The sequence below is a fragment of the Perognathus longimembris genome, chromosome 3, assembly GCF_023159225.1.
Source record: "Perognathus longimembris pacificus isolate PPM17 chromosome 3, ASM2315922v1, whole genome shotgun sequence".
NCBI classification, from domain to species: Eukaryota; Metazoa; Chordata; class Mammalia; order Rodentia; family Heteromyidae; genus Perognathus; species Perognathus longimembris.
Genome location: NC_063163.1, coordinates 86,642,593 through 86,655,112, shown reverse-complemented (window position 1 = coordinate 86,655,112; position 12,520 = coordinate 86,642,593). Strand labels below are relative to the sequence as shown.

At 48.8% G+C, this 12,520-nt stretch overlaps 1 protein-coding gene across 3 annotated transcripts; it reads left to right on the top strand.

The window, feature by feature from the left end:
- Positions 1 to 346: 346 nt before the first annotated feature.
- Positions 347 to 8,645, top strand: Morn3 (MORN repeat containing 3). 3 transcript variants are annotated; one of them, XM_048343002.1, is made up of 6 exons: positions 347 to 758; positions 2,715 to 2,872; positions 5,221 to 5,380; positions 7,129 to 7,313; positions 7,491 to 7,579; positions 8,000 to 8,645. In XM_048343002.1, the coding sequence occupies exons 1-5, from the start codon at positions 614 to 616 to the stop codon at positions 7,563 to 7,565; spliced, it is 723 nt and encodes a 240-aa protein (XP_048198959.1). In that variant the 5' UTR covers positions 347 to 613; the 3' UTR covers positions 7,566 to 7,579; positions 8,000 to 8,645. The 3 variants fall into 3 exon arrangements, with proteins under 3 accessions (XP_048198959.1, XP_048198957.1, XP_048198956.1); XM_048343000.1 differs by lacking the exon at positions 8,000 to 8,645 and having other exon boundaries at positions 7,491 to 7,807; XM_048342999.1 differs by lacking the exon at positions 8,000 to 8,645 and having other exon boundaries at positions 7,129 to 7,581.
- The last annotated feature ends 3,875 nt before the right edge of the window (positions 8,646 to 12,520 follow it).

Sequence of the window (12,520 nt, the reverse complement as noted above, 5' to 3'; positions counted from 1 at the left end):
AAAGATTGGGCTCTCTCACCCACTAACTGCACCCCCCCCCCCCGAAATGCAATCTCTAAGCTTTATCACTAGATAGGTGAGATAGGACCAAGAAGGTCACAGCCCAAAGTGCAGGGCCATGGACATCCCTGTAGGCTGTGCTGAAGCCAGCTGTGAGCCAGACAGTGCCATACCTCCTCAACACCTGGTCCTTCTCCCTGAGCCCTTCCAGACTTTAAGCCAGCCCCCAAACTTATTCATTCCAGACATCCAATATGCAAGCTATGGAACCAGCTTTTCCCTGATGCCATCATAATCCCTGGGTTCCTAAGCAATTGTGCCATCAGACTTCCAGCACAGAGGAGGCCCCAGGAGCAGGCAAAGATAGGGACAGGCCAGGGTCATCATTCTCATCAGGCCAGCACAAAAGGATTCCCACCCAGGGCTGATCATCTGGCCCAGGGACTCAGAACATACATGACTCACTCTACGTGAACCCACTAGAACTCACCCCACTTGAATCCAGGCACCTCTCCATGAAGCTCCCAGGATCCTAGCATTCCACGGGGTACACTGAGCTCCTCATGTTCTTCCCTTTCTGCCAGCACCCTCTGGCCCCACAGAAACAGCCAACATGCCAGTCACCAAATGTCCAAAAAAGTCAGAGCCCCTGTGGAAGGAGTGGGACCAGAAAACCCTTAAGAATGGATCACGGCACAAGGTGTTTGCTGTGAATGGAGATAATTATGTGGGCGAGTGGAAGAACAACGAAAAACACGGTGAGCAGGGCTGGAGGCTGGGTGGAGCTGGAGGAGGACAGCAGGGAGTTGGAGCCATAGTGAAAGGGCAAGGATGCAGGGTCCCAGAGCAATTCCCCCCCCCACCCCCCAACTCAAGACATGAACCATTGGTGCCTGGCTTTACTTTAAAAAAAAGCCAAGCCAGGCACCAGTGGCTCATGCTGTAATCCTAGCTACTCAGGAGGCTGAGATCTGAGGATCATGGTTTAAAGCCAGCCTGGGCAGAAAAGTCTCTGTAAGACTTTTATCTCCAGGGCTGGGAATGTAGCTTAGTGGTAGAGGGCTTGTCTAGTGTGCATGAATCCCTGAGTTCGATTCCTCAGTACCACATAAACAGAAAATGCTGGAAGTGGCGCTGTGGCTCAAGTGGTAGAGTGTTAGCCTTAAGCAAAATATTCAGGGACAGTGCCCAGGCCCTGAGTTCAAGCCCCAGGACTGGAAAAAGACTTTTATCCCCAATTAACCACTCAATTGGAAGTGGAAATGTGGCACAGAGTGCTAGCCTTCAGCAAAAATGCTCAGGGTCAGTACCTAGGCCCTGAGTTCAAGTCCCCACAACCACCACCAACAAAAAAGAAACAGAAATTTCAGTCTTTGAAAGATCCAAGAAGTTAAGTTGCTTGCCCAAGGTCACAAAACACACAGGGTAAATTTGGGATTTGTTACCAGCTAAAAAAGAACTAAAACCTAAGTTGGTGTTCAATAAGCATTAATGACCTGTTACAGAATAGGTGCTACTCACTAGCATAGGCTGTGTGTCATGGGGCTTCCACTACCCTGGAGGAAATAGACAATTCACAAGAAACAACAAATAAAAGATCACTGGGGGACCTGAGGTAGCACAGCTGGTATGGAAGCTGTAGTGGTTGGGTTGCAATATAAAAGGTGGGAGTTGGGGTAGGTAAAGGAGCTTAACTAGTAGGTGATAGAAAACATCTGGAATACTTTCTGTAAACCTTAGCCATTTATGCTGTCCACAAAGTATTATTAAGAGGTGAGGCTAAAATGCTAGGTAAGGGACTGGGAATATGGCCTAGTGGTAAAGTGCTCGCCTCATATACATGAAGCCCTGGGTTCGATTCCTCAGCACCACATATATAGAAAATGGCCAGAAGTGGCACTGTGGCTCAAGAGGTAGAGTGCTAGCCTTGAGCAAAAAGAAGCCAGGAACAGTGCTCAGGCCCTGAGTTCAAGCCCCAGGACTGGCAACAAAAACAAAATAAATAAACAAATACAATGCCAGGTGAAGGGGAAGATTTCTAGTGGATAAATTTGTGTGTGTGGGGGGGGGGGTTCCTGGAGTTTAAACTCGGGTACTATTCTGAGCTTTGTTGCTCAAGGCTAGCACTCTACCACTTGAATCATAGCTACACTCCTGGCTTTTTTGGTGCTTAATTGGAGATAATTATAACATTGAATAATTCAAAATTAGAGATAATTAGAAAGTCCTAGAGACTTTCTTAGGACTTTCTTTCTTACCAGTCCTGGGGCTTAAACTCAGGGCCTGAGCACTGTTCCTGAGCCTTTCTGTACTCAAGGCTAGGACTCTACCACTTGGGCCACAATGCCACTTCCAGCTTTTTCTGTTTATGTGGTACTGAGAAATTGAACCCAGGGCTTCATGTATGCTATCTATGCACTCTACCACTAAGCCACATTCCCAGCCTCTCTAGGACTTTCTAGCCAGGACTGGATTCAAATTGCAATCCTCAGATCTCAGCCACCTGAATAGTTAGGATTACTGGCTGGGTGTATTTGGTGATTTCTATTTGCTACCTAGCTTTAGGGCAGTGGGTTGGAGAATTGCCTTTTATGGAACTCTCCTGAAGATGGAGCTGACCCCCTGTAGGGGGTCCCTGAGGCCTGGGCAGGATCTTGGCCTCCAGCCCAAAGTGGCTCTGTCTGCAGTGTTGGCTCACCTCTATGCATCACCAGGGAAAGGAACACAGGTCTGGAAGAAGAATGGAGCCATCTACGAAGGGGACTGGAAGTTTGGGAAGAGAGATGGCTATGGCACCCTCAGCTTTCCAGATCCAGAGACAGGAAAGTACAAGAGAGTCTACTGTGGCTGGTGGACAGGTGGTAAGAAATCGGTGAGTGCTTCCCAGCATGCTCTGCGTGGGGCAGGGTTGACAGCCAGATTCTGGGAGAGAGAGGGAAAGGGCAAGCACATGTGCATGCATGTATATGTGTGCAAGGGAGGCATATATATGTGTGCTAGAAGGCCTGGGGCCCAGGGTAGGTAGGAAAGGAAGGGGTGGGGAAATTATCAAGGCTTCTCAGAACAAAACCAAGGAAATAGGAAGCAACAGGAGTGGGGGCCCAGGGAGGAGCCCCTGTATCCTGTGGCTACCAGAAGGCAACAGGCTGTGAGGTGAGTTCTCCTCCACCCTCTTCCCCCCCACCCCCCATTTCCTGGCTTTCTTTTCCCTAGGCATCCCTTTCTGAGAACCTCTCACCCTCTACCCCACCCCCACCCCGCCTTCTGTTGGGCCTGGGTAAAATGGTAAGTTAACCAGGCATGGGTGGCAGAGTCTATAATCCTAACACTGGGGAAGCCAAGACTGGAGGATGGTGAGTTCCAGGCCAGCTTGGGCTACATAGCATGACCCTGTCTCAAAACATAAATTAAAAAAAATAAAACACCAAAAACCTGCTGGGCACTGGTGGCTCACACATGCAATCCTAGCTTCTCAGGAGGCTGAGAACTGAGGATCACTGTACAGAACTGACCTGGGTAGGAAAGTCTATGAGACTCTTATCTCTAGTTAACCACCAGAAAATTGCAAGTGGAGCTGTGGCTTAAAGAGGTAGAGCACTACCCTTGAGCAATAAGAGCTCAGGGGCAGCACCCAGGCCCTGAGATAAAGCTCCACAACTGACAAAATGAAAACAAACAAAAACAAAAAAAAGGTCATTGGGTTAAGGTTAGAATTAGGGAATGTGGCTTAGCTGTAGAGTGCTTGCCTTACATGCATGAAGCCCTGGGTTCAATTCTTTAGTACCACATAAGCAGAAAAAGCCGGGTGTGGTACTATGACTCAAGTAGTAGAGTGCTATCCTTGAGCAAAAAGCAGCTCAGTGACAGTGCCCAAGCCCTGAGTTCAAGCCCCAGGACTGACAAAAAAGGGGGGGGGTAATAAGAAACTGGGAGCAAGAGAACAGGGGGTCATACCTTATAGAATAAGAAAGGAAGGGAGAGAGTAGAAGCCATCCAGAACAGGTCCTGGCCCACAAACACCTATGCTAAGCACAGATCCCCTCAAGTTACTCTTACCAACTTGGATGAATCCTCACCCTGTCCATCCAGACTGAGAAGAATAAACTGTATTGCTTCTGAGCAGTTTTTGTTGTGCATGTGATACTGGAATTAACTCTTGCAACAACTTAGCATAATCACCATCCCATTTTATGAAAATAGAAACAAGCTCTGAGAGGTGAAGTACTTGCCCTGAGGTCACACAGTTGGCACATGGCAGAGCCTAAGATTTCTTGTTTCTTGCTGCCAAATTGTTTATCAGCCAGTGGGAAAATTGAGACCACATGAATTTAATTTGGTATTGCAATAGTAGTTTTCCTATGGTATCCAAAGGAATGTCATTAAGGAAAGCCTAGAGATGATAAGGTTGGCTTCCTATAGGAAGTGACCCCCCAAAATCCTAGGAGTTAGCCAGGGAAGAAGCAAGAGAGGATTGGTGGCAAATAGCAACGAGATGTCCAACAGCAAAATGCATCTTCCCTGGGGAGTGAGGGAAGAATGGAAGGAGGAAAGTTGTGGGGGCCTTGAGGACTCAACGGAGGTCAGGCTATTGAGGAGTAGATTAGGGCTCCTAAACCTTCTTCTGATTCCCTGATTCCCTGGCTGGCCACTCCGGGTGGTATTTCTTTGTGGATCTCAGAGGCAGCCTGATGGCAGCAGGGTCAAATCAGAGTTGGTTGGGTGTCTGGGGCAAATGTGATCACTGGAGCCATTAAAGATCCTTCTGAGCCAGGTACCATTGCTCATGTCTGTAATCCCTACTATTCGGGAAGCATAGGATCAGTGAGGGTAGCCTCTGGCAGAAACGCAGATTCTGCAGGAAGAATAACTAAAGCCAAAAAGGGCTGGGGGCATGGCTCAAGTGGTAGAGCACCTGCCTCGCAAATATGGATGCCCTGAGCTTAAGCCTCAACACACACACACACACCGTGGCTGCTTTATGGTGAGTGTGTGCATGGGAGTGGGGCTAGTGAGGAGGGGATGTGAGGGGAAGAACTGAGAACTGATTGGGGCAGCACGAAGGCGGAAGGTGGCAGATGGATGGGATCACTCAGGACGTGGTGCTTCTCTTCTATGGAGGGCTGAGGGCGATGCTCAGGAGTTAGGGTGGGGCGTCTGGAAAGGCTGTAGGCTGTCCTAGTGGTGCAGGGTGCAGTGAACCGGGCGCCTTCATGCTTTCAGGGCTATGGAATCCAGTTTTTTGGACCCAAGGAGTACTATGAGGGTGAGTGGTGTGCCAACCAGCGCAGCGGGTGGGGCCGCATGTACTACAGCAACGGCGACATCTACGAGGGCCAGTGGAACCAAGACAAGCACGAAGGGGAGGGCATGCTGCGACTGAGTAAGTGACCCGCCCACCATCCGGCTACGCCCCCGCACACAGGCAGGGCCACACCCACAGCACCGCGCCCCCATCCGACCACGCCCCCACGCGCAGGCAGGGCCACACCCACAGCGCGATGCTCACCACCAGACCACACCCCACACATGGTTGCTGCCATGACCACGATATCTGTTTATTTGTTTTGTTTTTGTTGCCAGTCCTGGGGCGTGGACTCAAGGCCTAAGCACTGTCCCTGGCTTCTTTTTGCTCAAGGCTAGCACTCTACCTCTTGAGCCACAGTGCCACTTCTGGCTTTTTTCTACATATGTGGTGCTGAAGAATCGAACTCAGGGCTTCATGTATACGAGGTATGCACTTTACCACTAGGCTATATTCCTAGCCCCGTGCCCGCGATATCTGATGACCCCGTCCATTCCAGGTGCTTTGTTAGTCCTTCTCCATAGCCATGCCTCACAAGGCCACACTTACTGGCAGGTGTGGTCTTCCCACTTGATCATGCACACTAATTACCACGTCCCCTGCAAAACCATTCTCTATAAACAAGAAAAAATGCCCGGGTCAAGTGGGGTGGCAGGTGGCTCATGCCTGTATTCCTACCTACTCAGGAGGCTGAGTACTGAAGATGGCAATGCAAAGCCATCCTGGGCATAAAAGTCCCCAGGAGACTTTTATCTCTGGCCAACCACCAGGACACCAGAAGTGGCACTGTGGTTCAAAGTGGTAGAGCGCTAACCTTGAGCGAAAAAGATCAAGCACAACACCCAGAACCCATGAGTTCAAGTCCAAAGAGTGACCAAAAGAAAAAAAAAAAACTTAGTCCCAATAGCCATCATACTGAGTTTAGTCATACTACAACAATCTTATAAATCTGATGCTTTCATTATCTTGACTGTATAGAAGAACTGAGGCACAGGAAGGTAAAGTTATGCAGGCTCTCAGATGTGGGTAAAAAATACCAAGGAGTCCTGGCACAATAGTGCATGCTGATAATCCCTTCTCAAGAAAAGTAGAGGCATGAATGTGGCCTGGGATGCATAGAGAAATCTGTCTTTAAAGCTACAGAATTGCTAGAAAATAGAAAAGTATGGTAAAGTATGGGACTACTGAGATTGACTTAAGGTCAGAGAATTCACAGAATGCCTCTCTGATGAGGTGACATTTGAGAAAGAGGAGCTGGGTAAGGATTGGTCTAAGCCAGCATGCCTGCATGCAGATCCTGCCCTGCTTGAGGTGATTTGCTCAAACTGTGCTTCCATTTCAAATAAAACAAGGGGCTGGGAATGTGGCCTAGTGTTAGAGTGCTTGCCTAGCATGCATGAAGACCTGGGTTCAATTCCTTAGTACCACATAAACAGAAAAAGCAGGAAGTGGTGCTGTGGCTCAAGTGGTACAGTGCTAGCCTTGAGTAAAAGAAGCTCAGGGACAGTGCACAGGCCCTGAGTTCAATCCCTAGGACTGGCAAAAACAAACAAGCTGGGGTACAGCTCAATGGTAGAACACTTGCTCAGCAGGCTCAAGGACAAATTATAAAATGGAATGAAATTTCCCTTCCGGGGTGGTGGGGAGGCTGGATGAAGTTTATGTTTGCACAGTGCTTAGCAATGGAGCCTGACACTTATTGGCAAGTAAGGACAATCTCACCAGCTAGCACACACTTGTCAGCAAATTAGATTTGGTAGATGCTCAGCATGCCAGTCCCAGCTGGTTTGGTGTGCCCAGCATCTATGTCCCCATCTTTTCCTCAGAGAATGGGAATCGCTTCGAGGGCTACTGGGAGAGAGGCATGAAGAATGGGCATGGGCGTTTCTTCCACCTGGATCATGGGCAGCTGTTTGAAGGCTTCTGGGTGAATGATGTGGCTAAGTGTGGCACCATGATCGACTTTGGCCATGATGAGGCTCCTGAGCCCACCCAGTTCCCCATTCCTGAGGTGGGCAGCCTTCCCAGGGTGCTGAGGCCATGCCCACAAGAAAGAAAAGCCAGCACCATCCCCACCTTATCTACCTGCCCCACTCAGCCAGGGAAGGGAGGAGGTTCTGTTTATAGGTAGAGAGTGGGGGGGGGGGTCTTCCTGCTCCCTAAACCAAGCTTTGACACTTCCCTCCAGATCAAACTTCTAGATCCTGACGGTGTGCTGGAGGAAGCTTTGGCTATGTTTAAGAAGACAGCAGAAGAACAATGATGCCTGGTGAGGAGGTAGGCACACTTGCCACCTCTGATGAAACCGAGGTAGCTCTGAGACCTGGAACAACATAGGTCCCCAAAGTCTTGTTGCGGGTGAGACCAGAAAGGGCTTGTCTCCCGTGATCCATCTGATCTTTCTTATTCCTACTCCTTCCTCTTCAAATCTATGTCCCTGAAGAGCAGTGCACTCCAGATCTGCCCATTTGCATGCTGTGCCTCCCGGGGTGGGCACTAGGTGGAGTAAGGTGGTCTTCTCTCCTGTAAATGCCCTTGAGGGGGACAGTGGGTCCTGGGCACTGGTCCTTGGCACAACTGTCTAGTGGGGAGTGTGTAGCCATAGCTCCTCCTGGGGTGGGCATGAAGCTTAGGGGGAAGGGCAGTGATCCAATGTCTTTTCAGTGCCAGCTCTGCCATTGTCCTCACCCCCTGCAGAGCGCTAAGGCTCAGGAGAAACCTCGAGCCCTTGTCACCCAACTGCTCAGACCGGTGGGGCCCCTGTGGAGGAGTAAGCAGCAGCTCCGGGCACGCCCTTGGCACCCTCAGATGGCACCTCACTTTTCCTAGCACTAAGCCATTCTTCACTAGTGGGGTGCCAATGTTTCCTCAGCTGGTCTTGGGGGGCGTTGCTCTTCATCCTATGATGTCTAAGGGACATAGCTCATGAGAATAAAGAAACCTGGGGGCCTCAGTCACAGCCTACTCATATGTAGCCCATAGCTCAGAGGGAGGGCAGGCAGAAGCTCCCTGGGCTTCCAAGGGCATGGGCAGGGTGGAGTACATGGCTCCAGGTCCCTAACCTCTGAGCTAGCCAAGAACCGAGATCAAATCTGCATCTCATGGGCCTCCAAGACTTGAGATTACAGGCAGACCCACCTTCTCAAACTACCACAGGGGGCTCAAAACCTTGGGATTCTGTGGAAGCTCTCAAAGCTGCAGGTGCCCACATTCCATGTCCATCTGTCTGGGGTGAGGCTTGGGTTTTCACAAGACTCCCTAGGGGCTAAGAATTTTTTGTGCCAGTACTGGGATTTGTACTCAGGCCATGAGTGCTATCTTGGAACTTTTTTGCTCCAGGCTAAAGCTCTACCACTTGAACCATAGCTCCACTTCAGTTTTTTTTTTTTTTTTTTTTTTTTTGCCAGTCCTGGGGCTTGGACTCAGGGCCTGAGCACTGTCCCTGGCTTCTTTTTGCTCAAGGCTAGCACTCTGCCACTTGAGCCACAGCGCCACTTCTGGCCGTTTTCTGTATATGTGGTGCTGGGGAATTGAACCCAGGGCCTCATGTATACAAGGCAAGCACTCTTGCCACTAGGCCATATCCCCAGCCCCACTTCAGCTTTTTGTGGTTAATTGGAGAAAAGTTTTTCATGGTACTTTTCTGCCCTTGTTTTTTTTTTTTTTTTGCCAGTCCTGGGGCTTGAACTCAGGGCCTGAACACTGTCCCTGGCTTCCAAGGCTAGCACTCTACCACTTGAGCCACAGCACCACTTTGGGCTTTTTCTATATATGTGGTGCTGAGGAATCGAACCCAGGGCTTCATGTATGTGAGGCAAGCACTCTACTGCCAGGCCATATTCACAGCCTGTTTGTTTCTTTCACTTTTTTTTTTGACTGTTGTGGGGCTTGATCTCGGGGCCTGTGCTAGCAGTCTACTACTTTGAACCACAGCTTCACTTCTGGTTTTCTGGTAGTTAGAGATGAGTCTCACAGATTATCTTGTCTGGGCTGGCTTTGAACTGAGATCTTCAGATATCAAGCCTCCTGAGTAACTAGCATAGTAGGTGAATAATCATCACCTGGCTGGTTTTGAACCATCCATGCTCAGATCTCAGCCTCCTCAGTAGCTAGAATTACAAGTGTGAGCCAACAACATCTGGCGAAAACTCTTGATTTACAAACTGTGAGGCCTTAAGCAAGTAGTCTCAGTTTTTCCATCTGTAAAATGGAACAGAGAGGACTCCACAGGAATGCTTTGCTACCAAACACAATAGAATGTGTCAGGGTTGTGAATTCAGGTACTGTGAAGAGCTTTGCAGAATTATATTCTCCTTGGCATTCCTGTGTGGTTAAGAGGAACACTTGCCTATCACTAAGAGAGTAAACTGGAGCCAACTTTCCCAGGTATGAATCCCAGACCTGTGTTTTTGGGAAAATTGGTGGCATTGTGTTCTCTAGACATCCTCCCTTGTAATATCGATTTACCCCAGGACATGCAATTAACGTGGTTGATTATTGTAAAGGATGAAATTAAGCAGGAGTTTTAAACCAGGTGAGATTTCTTTTTTTTTGCACCCAAGGGAAATTTGGTAATGTCTGGAGACACTTTTGCTTGTTGGGTATGGAGTGGATGGAGAGCAAGAACACTGCTAAACATGCTACAATGTAAAAATGCTACAAAGGAGCTATTCAGCTCAAGGTCAAATGTGGTAGGGAAAGCAAGGGATCCAGTTTGAATAGTGCCTGGCGCACAGTAAAGGGCTGACAATGCTCACTGACATACTGAGGTTCTCTCTGCTCCCTAAACTGAGTATGGTGGGCTGGCTCAGCACCTGGTACCCCATCTATACCTGTCACCAGAAAGTGGCCAGGCCACTGGCAGGACTTCCAGTTGCTGAGTGCTTATTCTGTACTAGCCTGGTTGGCAGCTTCATCTGCCTCCTCTCCCACGATGCCCCTATAAGCCATGAAGGGTCTGTTATGACATTGTAGAGGAAACTGAGGCCCAGGGAGGCTCAGAAATCTCTAGGCTAATACCAGGGCTGAACCTGAGTCTATCTGCAGTAAGGTACAGAAGAGTGTGCGTGCAGGGCTACCATTTAGCTTTGGAGAAAAGTGTCTATGGGTGGAAGGAGAAGGTGTGCTTGTGTATGTATGTCACTAAATGGGGACAATAAACTGGCAATAATGGCCACCTCTGGAGAAAACGTGGGGACCTGGAAACAGGAGAACCACTCTTCAGTTTTATTTGGAACCATGTCAATGTACTTTCTGTATTCAACATATAAAGCTGAAATTAAAGAGGACCGTGCTTCTTTTGTTTAGCCCATTATTTGGATGCTTGGGATGGAACCCAACGCCTCATGCAGGTGCTAAGCAGGCGCTCTACCACTGAACTATACCTCAGCTCCCAGATGTACCCTGCACTCGTGTTTGTCTTGGCAGCTGAGGCATGAGCATGTGGGATGCTCATTACAAATAGATTCCAGACACACCCCAACCAACCTGAATCAGATTCCCCATATCTATGGGGGTGGGGCAGGAGAAAGGGATGCTTTGGTATCGGTGTTCTCTAAGCCAGGCTGGTGATTGTGTCCAGGCAAGTTTAGGAAAGAAAATCTAAGATAGACTATAGAGTGTCATAGCCCAGACTCCAAATACATCTGGGGACTCTGTAGAAGAGTCACACAGGGGCCCAGACCTGTCCCTCCCCCCTCCCCCCGTCCCTGTCAGAGGGTGGAAGTGAAAGGATGTAAGACACAAATACTAGACCCCGTTCCACTTTTACTTTACCTAGAGCACTTTCTTAGATAAAAACTGCTAGGGTGCCAGTGGCTCACACCTGTAATCCTAGCTACTCAGGAAGCTGAGATCTGAGAATTGTGGTTCAAAGCCAGCCCCAGCAGGAAAGTCCATGAGACACTCTTATCTCCAACTAAAAACCAGAAAACCAGAAGTAGGGCTGGGGCTCAAGTGGTAGAGCACTAGCCTTGAGCTGAAGAGCTCAGGGACAGCATCCAGGCCGAGCATCCAGGCTAAGTTCAAGTTCCACGGACTAAAAAAAAATAAAAAAGACACAAACAAACCCCACTAGGATGCTGGTAGCTTACACCTGTAAATCTAGTTATCAGGAGGTTGAGATCTTTAGGTCGTGGTTTGAAGCTAGGCTAGGCAGAAAAGTCTATGAGAAGCTCAGGGAGAATGCCCAGGCCCTGAGTTCAAGCCCCAGGACCAGAAAAACAAAAACAAAAACCCCAACCACCCTAGGGCTACAGTAGAATGCCTAGTATGCCTGAGGCCCTAGCATAAGCCCTAGCATAAGAAAGAAAACACAAAACCTTAAAATATGCAAGTTTAAAGGCTGGGTGCTGGTGTCCATAATCTTAGCTACTCATGAGGCTGAGATCTGAGGATGGTAGTTCAAAGCCAGTCAGTAGGAAAGTCTATGAGATTCTCTGATCTCTGGCCACTAAAAAAAGACAGAAGTGGAGCCTGTGGTTCAAGTGATGGAGCACTGGCTTTGAGCCAAAAAAATAAAAGTTCAGGGACAGCACCCAGGACCTAAGTTCAAGCTCCAGGATTGGCACAAACCAAAAACACTTAAGTCTGAGGTTTCTGGGGCAGACAGAAATCTGAAACTCAGTAATACTTGATGTGAGACAAGAGGGAGTGGTGGGGAATGTTGCAAGAATAGGTTCTGAGTAAGAAGAGGGGAACAACACAGCTGCTATTAATGCTCTATTAGTAGGCCCAAGGAGCCTGGATATATATGTTTCTTCAGGCAAAGCCAAAATTGGCCCACGTTAAGATTTCTATAAGGAGCTGGACTCTAAGCTGTGACTTTCCAGGTTGAAATCCAGGCAAGTTGCTTGTAAAGGCTAATTGTGACTGTCAACTTGATGACTGGCTTAAGAAATGCCTAGTAGGGTTGGAGTATCAGTTTCATAAATTCCTGGAGCTAAGGCTCCAGTACAAAGTCAGGCTCAGACCTGTCATCCTAGTAACTCAGGAGGCTGAGATCTGAGGATTGTGGTTCAAAGCTAGCCCAGGCAGGAAAGAGACTCATCTCCAAGTAACCACCACAAAACCGGAAGTGGAGCTGTGGCCCAAATGGTAGAGTGTTAGCCTTGAGCTAAAGAGGTCAGAGGCAGTGACCAGGCCCAGAGTTCAAGCCCCACCACTAACAAACAAAACAAAAACTTCAGTACCACGGGGCCCTAGTGGCTCATGCCTATA

Bases quoted from the DNA above. Each gene is read 5' to 3' on its own strand.
- Morn3 (XM_048342999.1), top strand. From the start codon at position 614: ATGCCAGTCACCAAATGTCCAAAAAAGTCAGAGCCCCTGTGGAAGGAG. The intron at 759-2,714 runs GTGAGCAGGGCT...ATGCATCACCAG, and splicing joins GAAGAACAACGAAAAACACG to GGAAAGGAACACAGGTCTGG. The intron at 2,873-5,220 runs GTGAGTGCTTCC...TCATGCTTTCAG, and splicing joins GGACAGGTGGTAAGAAATCG to GGCTATGGAATCCAGTTTTT.